This window comes from Abramis brama (genome assembly GCF_963993115.1).
Source record: "Abramis brama genome assembly, chromosome: 7".
Classification (NCBI taxonomy): Eukaryota; Metazoa; Chordata; class Actinopteri; order Cypriniformes; family Leuciscidae; genus Abramis; species Abramis brama.
This window is the reverse complement of record NC_139969.1, coordinates 2,844,601-2,856,818: the sequence shown is the minus strand read 5'-3', so window position 1 is coordinate 2,856,818 and position 12,218 is coordinate 2,844,601. Positions and strand designations below refer to the sequence as shown.

Below are 12,218 nucleotides of genomic sequence, written 5' to 3'. Positions count from 1 at the left end.
TTGATCAGAAGTGACCGTAAAGACATTTATGATGTTACAAAATATTCTATTTTAAACAAAAAAATGCTGTTTTTTTTACTTTCTATTCATCAAATAATCCTGAAAAAATAGTACACAACTGTTTTCATCACTGATAATAATCATAAATGTTTCTTGAGCATCAAATCATCATATTAGAGTGATTTCTGAAGGATCATGTGACACTGAAGACTGGAGTAATGATGCTGAAAATTCAGCTTTGATCACAGGAATAAATTGCATTTTAACATATATTCACATAGAAAACAGTTATTTTAAATTGTAATTATATTTAATAATAATTATAAAAATAAATGCAGCCTTGTCATACGTAAGAGAGTTCCTTCAAAAACATTAAAAAAATCATACCGACCTCAAACATATGAGCGATAGTGTACTATAGCTGTATATTAAACATCAAATATGACCTGATCGGCTTTGAGTTTGTCATTTTGCACAGCATTTATGCTTTATACTTCTGAATTTATATTCAATAACTTGTCGCATCACACCTGGTTAAAGAGCGTGTCCTTTACTGTCTGTAATGCATTATTCAAATATAATGTGTGAATAATCAGTGAGTGTGTATGTAGGTCAGCTTTATGATGGCCATTATGCTGCAGCTTCTGTGTAATGTGTCTGAGTGAAGTTATAAAATGATTTTACGCATCAATGTGTTTGTAAAGAAACGGACAGGCAGGAGGAGAGAAACGAGTGAGTCATTACCTCTTTCATCTGAGCCTCAAAACATTCTGCCATCGCTGAAAGATATCAATAAGAGCCTGTTTTCTGCAAGAACTCACACTTCTGTGAATTAAAGCTGAAGGAAATTAATTAATGAGTGTTTCCAGACAGGTTTCTCTGAATAGAGACTCTTTTGTATGAACGTGTGTCAAAGTCTGAAGCTTTGTGTGAAAAACAGACTGATATTCATACATTCATGTGTTTCTACAGGATTCTGTTGGATGGAGATTGAAATCTAGAGATCGTTATAATTTTTTTAACTTATAAAAATGACAAAAACACATCAAAATTAATAGAACTTTAACTAAAATTAAAATGAAAATATAGATAGAAAAAAAATCTGATTCAGAAATATTAGTAAAAATTATAATAGTAGCTCAGTCAGTGTTATTTTAGTAATATTGTGTTACTATTATAGTTTTATTATTTTTATATTTTTATTTTTGTATTTTCCATTATAATTTTTGTTCGAGTTTTAGTGCTTTTGCTGTTTTTTTTTATTTTTTATTTTTAAATATGTCTATAGTTTTTATTAATTTTTATTTCAGTTTTAGTTGATGAAAACCTAAAGTTTTGTTTCAGTTTAACTAAATGAAAATGAACCCCAGAGTTGTGTATAGAATCTCTGTTCTATTGTGTTGTGTGTGTGTGTGTGTGTGTGTGTGTGTGTAGGTGTCGGAGCTGGAGGCTCATGGTGGTGGTCAGGGACCCAGTGACATGCTCAAAGATGAACTCACTCAATCCCTGGAGGAGCTGGAGAACTTACTGAAGGCGAAGGATGAGGTGAGACACACACACAGAGAGAGAGAGAGAGACACCCACACATACAGAGAGAGAGAGACACACACACACACACACATACACAGAGAGAGAGAGAAAGAGTCACACACAAATTCTCTTACACACACACACACACACTCTCACATACAAACACTCACACAAACTCACTCACTCACTGACACTCACTCACACACACACTCACTCACACACACACACACAGAGAGAGAGAGAGAGAGAAAGAGTCGCACACAAATTCTCACACATACAAACACTCACACAAACACACTCACTCACTCACTGACACTCACTCACACACAAACGCGCACGCCCGCACACACACACACACACACACACACACACACACACACACACCTGATGGAGGGGAGAGTCCAGTGACCTACAGATGTTCTTTCCTGAAAGTCACTGTAATCTTCAGTTCAAAGCTTATAAAACACACAGAACGCGTTCAGCTCTTTCAGCAAGGACTCACTGTATTAGAGATTTCTGCACATTATTGCATCTTAATTCATTTCAGGAAATCCGGATTCTCCAGAGTAAGAAGTCGAACTACCATGAGCTGGAGAGAGAGAGAGAAGAAGCCGTACACAGACTACAGGTGCTGGAGCAATCACATTCACAAACACAATCACATTCACAAACACAATCACATTCACAAACACAATCACATTCACAAACACAATCACATTCACAAACACATTCACATTCACAAACACATTCACAATCACATTCACAATCACATTCACAATCACATTCACAAACACAATCACATTCACAATCACATTCACAAACACATTCACAATCACATTCACAGCGTATCATTTAAGGTAAGATTGTTTTGGCTTTATAGCGGTGCTTTAATAAAGTTATTTTCCAGCTAAAGTTAGTTTTGATTGATTCGCTTCCGTCGCAACGATCATTTGTTATTAAATTAGGGGCCGCTAAGACGACACCATTCTCTCTACACAGACTTTAAACGCGAACCTATGAGAAACGCTGATGGCGTTCACATGCGCATTTAGAATGGGTTCTATAGTTATGTGCGTTTGAATATATGTGCGCAGGTTTGTAATTCCCTACAAACCAGGCCTAAACAAAGTACTGGTGTTTCCTTATCATTTTGATACAGAATTTTATTTTATTTTATCAATTCTGGGTAGATACGCAAATTGAGTTTTCCGACGACGCTTTATCTGTAGAGTGGTAAAGGGATCCTCCATAGGGAGAGACTAGTTGGCACTTCAGCACTGCGTTGTCATCGGGTTCAGGTGAAGGTCCTTTGTCAGATCTGGATACGGCCTGGATCCGGCAGGCTGCGGGAAAACCTCGGGATAAACAAAGACACTAAAATTAGCGTAGATGCCATTCTTCTTATGATGTAATGAGTACATCAGGATTTATGGGAAGTGTTCCCGGTTCCAGCTGACCTAATCTATGCAGCCTAACATATAGAAGTCTATAATGTATTATATGAATGCTAGGTCAAAGAGATGTGTCTTTAATCTAGCTTTGAACTGACAAGAATGTCTTTGTAGTACAGAATCAGGTTTTATATTTCTAGATTTTTTATATATAAGTTTGTACCACTTTTATATTTCTTCATGCAACATGTGCCGCTGTGTACGTTGAACAGCGAGAGCACGTGCGATATGAAGACATTAGAGGGTTAATTCCTGTTAAATCAGTGACCTCTGTGATATGTTTCAGGAGTTGGAGATGCGTAACATGGATCTGGAGCGGCGTGTGCAGAACGCAGAGCAGAACCTGTCCTCAGCGCTGGAAGATCGCGAGCGCGCCGAGAACGAGGTGCAGAGAGTCGTCCAGATCCTCGACGTCAAGATCTACGACCTCAACGACCTTCGACAGAGTCTGGTCAAACTCATCAGTAAATAGCGTGGCGTGAGAGACACTCGTCGAGGGCTTCAGTAGTTCAGCTTCACTAGTTTCTATCAGTATCTTCTCACTTCTCCTGCTTTCTTTCTTTTGCACTGAAAACCTTCTGTTCAAACTCTAGCAATAACTTCAGTGTCGGTCGAACACGAACAGCGATGTTACGGTACAGGAGGAGACGCTTTATTTTTGATACACTAGTGATGCCACAAGTATTCATCTTTATTTATTAGAGGTCACACATCGTGAACAATAGGGAAAAATGATTCACAAATGCATTGCAAATCTCTCCGAATCTATTCTTTAAAAAAAAATTAATAATTCAGTTTAGGGCAGCACAAAAGTTAAATAATCGTATTTACACAAAATTCATTTTTGCTTTTTTTACATTCACGTTATTATTTGTAATTATTATGATATAATAATTAAAAAATATATTTTTTAATAATATTAATTTAAGGTAACACTTTATTTTAGTGTCCTTGTTACATATGTTTCATGTACTTACCATAGTAATAACAGTAAATGATGCATATTTACAACAAACCCTCAACCAAACCCTAACCGTAACTATAGCAAGTAAATGTAGTTAATTAATATTACTCAGTACTTAAATATATAATTACACTGTAACACTGACACCTTTAAATAAAGTGTAACCAAATTTAATAAAATATTGTGCAATTTAAATGTTTGTAAAACTCAGTTTTGTTTGAGTGTTGGATTATTAAACACATTAATTAATTATTAATCTGTTTTAAGCCAAGTGCATCCTGATTTTTTGGTTTCGGCCCAGAATTACTATTAATTTTTTTTTATATTTCAATAATAATTTAGCTTCATGCATTTCTGGGTAACACTTTATTTTACAGTGTCCTTGTTACATATGTTACATGCACTTACCATAGTAATAACAGTAAATTATGCATAATTACATGCAACTAACCCTCAACCAAACCCTAATCCTACCCTAACCCTATAGTAAGTACATATAGTGTATTAATATTACTCAGTACTTAAATATATAATTACACTGTAACAATGACACCTTAAAATAAAGTGTAACCCATTTCTGTAACATATAGTCATATACATTTTTATGAACACTAAAAGATTAAGCTAAAAAAAAAATATGAATCATTACTTTGCGAATCTTAAGTATGCTATGGAATATTATGAACCGAAACTAACTTGTAGCAAAGACCTTTATGGCTCAAATGCCAAACTTTTAGGAGAGACAAGCAAAATATGAAAAAGTCATCAATTATTATTTTTACAAATATTTTTTTTCTGAATGCCTGTACTGTGTGTGTTTTCTCTGTATATGGATGTGCTCACAGCTGGAGTGTGTAAACCAAAGACCAGCTCGAATCTTCATACTGTGGAATGCTTAGGATAGATACAGGACAGCATTGATAGAAAGCATTAAATAGTCGCAGCGTTGCCACAAAAATATACATTAGGTAGAAATAAACAATTGCTCTGTTATTATAGAATATTAAGATCTCTCAAGGGAGTTTATACTTATAAGAATAGCTGTAGTTGTTCATTGAGGAATGGATGCTGAATGTGCTTGAATGCATCTCGTGTCGTTGCGTTTACAGTGTATTTGTGATTGATAGCACAAGAACAACCACAGGGTTTGTGTTCGTTTGCTTTCCGGCGCTGTTGATTTTAGGGTCAAACTTTTATATTTCTTCATGCGGTACTTGAGTATGTGTACTGCTTTGTATCTTTTGGACAATGAAAGCATGTGTGATTATGATTATGAACTCTTTTCAAGGACTGAATCTCCTCATTTCTGCTTGCAAGCGATCTGAAGTCTGACTCGGACGAATGCGAGAGACTCGTTTTTCCACACGTGCATCTTTAGTGTGCGGGAGATCATATATTCTGCAGCTCTTGATTAAAACTATGACCGTAGATTTCATAATACACTATTAAGAGTCAAGCTGGAAAACTCCAGAGCCAAGTGTGTTACGGTGTGTGATGTTCTCTGAGTTTAACGAAAACTTGCTAAATAAATTTGTTTTACATTGTATTACCAGTGTGAGTTACTCGGTCATCGGCAGTGGAAAAATTGCATATGCTCAAAAATCGTCAAACCAATATTTAAATTAATATTTGGTCTCTGTTTTTGCAGAAGAACCTTTCAGTTATTAGAACAATTAGTGCAAAGAACATTTGAAAAACCTCAAAACCTTGGAATCAAAGATTCCAATCAAGAAACTATTTCCTAACTGTGTTAAATACGCTTAACTTTACTAAATATTACATTTGTTCAATTAAAGGGGTGGTTGATTATGATTTAACTTTTCTAACTTTAGGGCCCGTCCACACGGAGACGCGTTTCGCTGTATACGTATACATTTTTTATCGTATTGGCGTTTCGTCCACACGGATCCGGCGTTTTCGGAGACTGAAACCGCTATTTTTTGAAACCGGGTCCCAAGGTGGATAAATCTGAAAACGCCGCCCTTGCGTTTTCGTGTGTACGGCCAATCCGTACATTTTGTGAAACGATGATGTCATCACCCCACGTGTCGACTAGTCAGACACCGCACGTAACAGCAACAACTGCCGACGATATTCTTGTATAAAATATACTATAATGCTGCAGAAGAAGCTATAGCCTACTGAGCCTATTTTATTCTTTTATTTATTTACATATAGCTATTCTTATTTTACTTATTTATTTCTATTTTCTTCATTATATGGTGCTGGTCTGTTGTCTGATTAAGACGATCGCTGGGAATTATTCAAAAAACGCACTAACCAGCAAAACATTCCACTCCGACATTAAATTTGTCTGTAGGCCTATTTGTAGCCATTAAAGAAAATGTATTTAGTTTCATATTTATGCTTAAATAATGTTATTTTTTAATTTCATCAATGTTGAAAAGTGAACGAGTAATCATAAGATATATCGGGAGACATAGGCCTAATTTTGACCCCATTAAGTTTCGTTTTGTATAAAGCCTTTCTTTAAAGTGAATTTCGTTTTGTATAAATTGTATCTTAATTTTAATCCATGTTTCATCAACGAATTGCCTGGATTTAATAGCAAATAGCAGACAATCAAGACATGGACGTGCCGGCGCCATATGTCTTGCATTGCTCGTGAACTGGACTTGCTGTATAAATGAACCGAAACTCAGAAATATATATATATATATATATATATATATAGGCCTATTTAGAAAGCTTGAAATAACTTTTAAACAACATAGAACAAAAATTCAAAATGAAAAGAAAGTTAAGAAACATATAGCTATGTAGGCTAATCCGTATCAAGTGTGCATTTCTCTAAATGTCACGGTCATAATACTGCGAAGGTGGCGAGTCAGCATTGTCAACTTCATCTTTGCAGCCACACAGAAAACACTAGTTTATTAATAAACAATTAAAATATCTCCTTGCTATTTTTGACACATTCATATTTGATTACTTTTGCCGGTTCTTTGTGCAAGCTTTATGCGTCCGCTATATGTCATATTGCGTCCGTTCATATTGTTCAATATTTTCAATATAAGTTATAGGTAAAAAAAAGACCTATAAAAGAAAAGAAGCAGCTACTGTGCCTAATATTATTGTATACAGTGCGCACGGTTTATCCATAGGGTTTATGCCATTGAAAGTAGGCTATAAGAAAGATTTATGCCTTATGTGCGTGCTTCTTCTCCGCGTTTTTTGCCATCTCTGTGGCAGAATTAAAGTGCCACATACTGGACTGGCATGTATAGTACATCGTTTTGAGTCGGTTTCAGTGGTTTCGTGTGTACGCAGATATTTCTTGAGACAACACCGTGTTTACGGATTTTTTTTTTGAACGAGGAAAAAAAAACATCGGATAGGGAAAGCTCTGGCTTCGTGTGGATGTGGCCTTAGTTAGTGTGTAATGTTGCTGTTTGAGCATAAACAACATCTGCAAAGTTACAACGCTCAAAGTTCAAAGCAAAGGGAGATATTTGCTTTTAAAGAAATCGCTTTTTAAGAACTACAACAAACGGCTGGTAGAGACTACACCACATTCCTCCCGGGTTAGTGACATCACCAACCCTAGAATTTACATAAACCCCGCCCCCAGAACACGATTTATAGATTATCAAGGCAGAATATGCTAATCAATGACTAGAAGATAACTACACATAAGCTTCATAAATTCATCAACTAACCATTCAGAAATGTTGTCTACATGTTGTCTCTTCTTCTTGAGTCTCTCCATCTTTCTGACTCCGGTTTGAACATAAAAGGCTAAAAGTTTGTGAAATGTTCAGTGCATGTGTGTGTGAGGTAAAAGAACATGAGCTCTTGAAGCTCCGCCCCCTGTGCCGGGAGCAGCAGCTCATTTGCATTTAAAGGAACAGACACTAAACGGTGCGTTTTTGCTCACCCTCAAAAAGTGACAATTTTAACATGCTATATAAAAATATCTGTGGGGTATTTTGAGCTGCAACTTCACACACACACTCTGGGGACATCAGAGACTTATTTTACATCTTGTGAAAACCGCATTATACCACCCCTTTAATGCCAAAGCAAATGTAGTTGCTTCAACACTGACTAAAATTTGTTTCAAACTGAATTCATTTTGAATAATATTAAGGATTGGCCTTTCAAAACATAATTCATAAGTACTCCATTTTGGAAATTCATCATAGTTGAAATACTTGCATGCAAAAATTAATTTTCAGTGTTCACTTTAGGAAACTGTTTAATGGACCTTGGTCAGTCTTAAAGTGGGTTTGGGGTAAAATTGCTCATACATAAATGCAAAAATGCCCCAATTATGAGATATTTTTGTTGCATTTAATGTATTCTATGTCTGTCATTAAAATCTTGCATATTATAGACCCATTATGACCACATATTGTACCCAACCCCAATATTATAAATATACCATATACTGTGGTTTTACAACCTCTGCAAAAGACCTTTAATAAATACTTTTTTTTTCAACATTTGCTGTTTCACATGTACCAAACCTGGAAGATTTTACTTTTATATAAAACCTGAACCGCTGACTGAAATCCATTTTTAAAAAAAAACATCTTCAGGGAAGTATGAATGCTTAGTAATTTTTACACAGACAAGGAAAAGCACAATATAAGTGGACAAACTCAAGGCAATGGTTTCAACAACACTTTATTTAAACACAGAATCTCCTGCGGTTCCTGAAGCGTAGCATCGACGCTAGTTTACTTCAGCTTCTTCTTGGGCCGCAGGTTGTTGGTGTGGCCACACTTCTTCTTACGGCAGTTCACGGCACGGGGGTGCAGACGGGCGTAACACCTGAGAGCAGAGCATCATGGGATACATCATGAGATGATCAACTCAACGGGTCCATCACTAGACAGAGTAAAGCCGGGTGCACACTAATAGTCCTTTACGATTGCTGCTAATCCGACTGGACGAACATGATCATCGCTGTACGACAGTCAAGACGCGTTAAAAACAAACGCGCAAGAAAACTTGTCCATCAAACTAGATTTTACATTACTAGATTAGGCAAGCGGAATCTCAGTGCTTTTAAAGATTCCCTCAAAACGTACTTTTTTAGGGTAGTTTTTATTTGGTTACTTTAACAATTTTTTATTATATATATACCATTTACTTATGAAACTTTTAATAACATTTTATATTTGTATTGTATATTTTGAATGTGCTTTTCTTTTATGAATGCTTTTCTTTTATATTGTTGTATTTTTCTTATTTTTTCTTATTTTTATGAAGCCCTTTGAGATTTAACTTTTAAAGAAAAAGTTATAATTTTTTTTATTTATAATTTTCTTAACTAAAAGTAAAAGAAAAATTGAACTTTCTAGAAAATAAAGATTATTATTATTATTATTATTATTATTATTATTATTATTATTATTATATTACATCAATCATTGACACGTTCAGTGACCGTGAGCTTCGTTGCACGCGGGATTGAAACGGTGACTACAAAGAAATCTCTAACATTTTTTTCACGGCTCGTCTTGAAAAACAGATAATTTGACTGTCGTTGGAGAGTCACTGCAGGTCTGAGAGTCAAATCTTCTGAAACTGCCAGAATTTGATCGCATCCGTCATTAATCGGCTGTCGGTGAACATGTCAAACTAACGTTCACAGACTTCAGATTTTAGCCTAGGATCAGAGAAATCTTTCAGGATTTGCGCAGTGTGCATCGGCTTAAAGCGCGCGGTCTTACTTGCGGCAGATCATCTTCTCGCAGTTGTATTTCTGGGCCAGCTGTCTGAGGGAAGGCTCGATGATTCCTCCTCGGAGACGCAGAACCAGGTGGAGGGTGGACTCTGAGGAACAAAGAAAACCAGAAGATTAAATGGTGCTGTCGTCGAGACCAACAGCAAGGGTTATATTGGGTGAACTCAGGTTGATTGGGGTTCGTACAGATCTGTAAAAATGAAATTCCAGGACTTTCATTGACTTTAAGCACTACTTTTTTTTGGTTTTCAACGACTACAATCAGAGATCAAAACAAAATCTTTATCTTTCAAAAAAAAAAAAAAGGCTCATGCAGTAATTTCACTATACTTTAACAATCCACACAAACACTTGAATCTGCACCTAATAATAGTGTACATTTATCTAGGTTAGCGTTAGAGCGAGCAGACATGTTGAGTTGCTACTTGTTTCAAATGATAATGAAATTGATTCATATTTGAGATCGATGGATATTAGGCAAACGTTTAGATTTTCTGCCTGACATACTGTTATTTAGGGCTGGGAGAAAGAAAGAAAAATAAATCGATTCATCTATCACTTTTTTGTTTTTTACGATTCTAAAATTGATTTTTTGATTCCAGAATCGATATTAATTCAAATTAAATTGCTTTATTTTTGTCCTTGCTTGTAGATGAGGTTGACAGAAGTTAGCCACTTTCGTTCCAACGGAGGATGAAATGTGTCGTTATCTTTGAGTGTCGTAATAATCACAAGTGGACGCGTGGAAGAGACGCAAGACTGAACGCACTGAAGGTCCTCGCGCTGCTCATATACTGAGAGAGAGATAAGACAGTAGAGCTGCACGATTCATCTTTAATAAAGACTGTGATCTCCATTCAAACACACACGCGATCTTTCAATTCGTCTGTCTATTAAACTCTGACAAAATCATCTCTCAACATTCAGATCTGTGTTGGCGCTGACCCGGAGAGAGTCGTCATGAAACCGCTTCACAAACCTCATAGTGTCATTATTTCTGTGATGCAATAGTTCAAATGATCATAGAAGTACTTGGATAAAAGTTTAAAGTTCAAATATGAACACTGATGTCTACGATAGCGATCAAAATAGAGTTAATCAGCTTTTGATAGAAACTTGGTGCAATAACGCATTTATCGATTACATTGTTTCGTCGACAAGTGAGTGTTAAAAATGTATTTGTTATTGAATCATTTATTTAAGAGAATGTAGTATTGTATGATGCTTCTGAAATAAGTCAGAAAGATGTGATGATTTGTTTTTGTAAATATGACTCATCTTACACATGTACAGTCTGTATAAGTGTATGATTTAACTTTTCACGATGGTCGTGTAAAAAAAAAAAAAAAATTGCAATATCTAAAATCGCAATACTTGTAGAATCGCAATTCTTAAAAAAAAAATTAAATAAAATCGCAATACATATCGCATCGGCACCCAAGTATCGTGATAGTATGGAATCGGGAGATAGGTGTGTCGTCCCAGCCCTTCTGTTATCACAAGGAGCCGCCGCTGTTAATGATCTGTCCCTCACCGACTACAAGACTTCACATGTTTTTTTTCTTTGACTAGCCAACTAATAAAATGTTTGGTTGGTTAATACTCGACTATAAGGAGGCAGACACTGGATAAACACCTTTCTGAATGTTGTAGTCTGAAAGTGTGCGACCATCTTCCAACTGTTTGCCAGCGAAAATCAGACGCTGCTGGTCAGGTGGGATACCTGAGGAACAAACACACATCAGTGGTCCGACCAGAAAACAACACACACATCATACTTGCTTAATTCAGCCTGTGTTTTAAACTAACGCCAGACAATCCATTAAAGGTCATCCTCACCCTCTTTGTCTTGAATCTTGGCCTTGACATTCTCGATGGTGTCGCTGGGCTCGACCTCGAGGGTGATGGTCTTACCGGTTAAAGTTTTCACAAAGATCTGCATTTTGCCACTGTCACAAAAGAGAGAAAAAAAACAGTCGGTTACTGATGATCACAATCACTTTCAGCAATATGAACTCACAGTAAGACAAGCAGCAAAAATACCAGATTCACATAAAATCATTGTTCCATGGAGACATTATTGGGTACAGATTAACAATTATTAATCAGTGTCATCTGTAATAAAATAGTATGTTTTTGTCCATGTACCACAGTAATACTGTATTTATATTCAGTATTTATATTAATACTGAATATAAATCAGATTCGGTACCGTTTTTAATGTTCTTATGCTCATCAAGCTTGCATTTATTTGATCAAAAGTACAGAAAAAAAGTGAAATAAAAAATAATTGTTTTCTTTTAATATACTTAAATATATACAGCATCATTACTCCAGTCTTCAGGGTCACATGATCCTTCAGAAATCATTCTAATATGATAATTTATTATCAGTGTGCTTAATATTTTTTCCAGGGTTCATTGATGACTAAAAAGTTCAAAAGAATAGCATTTATTCAAAATATAAATCTTTTCTAACGATATAAATCTTAACACATCCTTGTTGAATAAAAGTATTAATTTCTTTCAAAAAAAACAAAAAAAAATACTGACACCAA

General features: G+C 35.6%; 2 protein-coding genes across 3 annotated transcripts in view; one reads left to right on the top strand and one right to left on the bottom strand.

The window, feature by feature from the left end:
• Positions 1–5,491, top strand: part of LOC311086068 (homer protein homolog 3) — a 32,518-nt gene extending 27,027 nt beyond the window's left edge. The window contains exons 8-10 of the mRNA XM_084118750.1: positions 1,435–1,545; positions 2,078–2,158; positions 3,268–5,491. Of these exons, the coding sequence (XP_083974876.1) occupies positions 1,435–1,545; positions 2,078–2,158; positions 3,268–3,453 (378 nt within the window). The 3' untranslated portion in view covers positions 3,454–5,491. The remainder of the gene's footprint in view (positions 1–1,434; positions 1,546–2,077; positions 2,159–3,267) is intronic.
• Positions 5,492–8,577: 3,086 nt separating this feature from the next.
• The window catches only part of uba52 (ubiquitin A-52 residue ribosomal protein fusion product 1), a 4,467-nt gene continuing 826 nt past the window's right edge, over positions 8,578–12,218 (bottom strand). For both annotated transcript variants that reach the window (XM_084118748.1, XM_084118749.1), the window contains exons 2-5: positions 11,501–11,610; positions 11,298–11,384; positions 9,648–9,750; positions 8,578–8,742 (exon numbers count right to left, since the gene is read on the bottom strand). In XM_084118748.1, the coding sequence (XP_083974874.1) occupies positions 8,649–8,742; positions 9,648–9,750; positions 11,298–11,384; positions 11,501–11,603 (387 nt within the window). In that variant the 5' untranslated portion in view covers positions 11,604–11,610 and the 3' untranslated portion in view covers positions 8,578–8,648. The remainder of the gene's footprint in view (positions 8,743–9,647; positions 9,751–11,297; positions 11,385–11,500; positions 11,611–12,218) is intronic.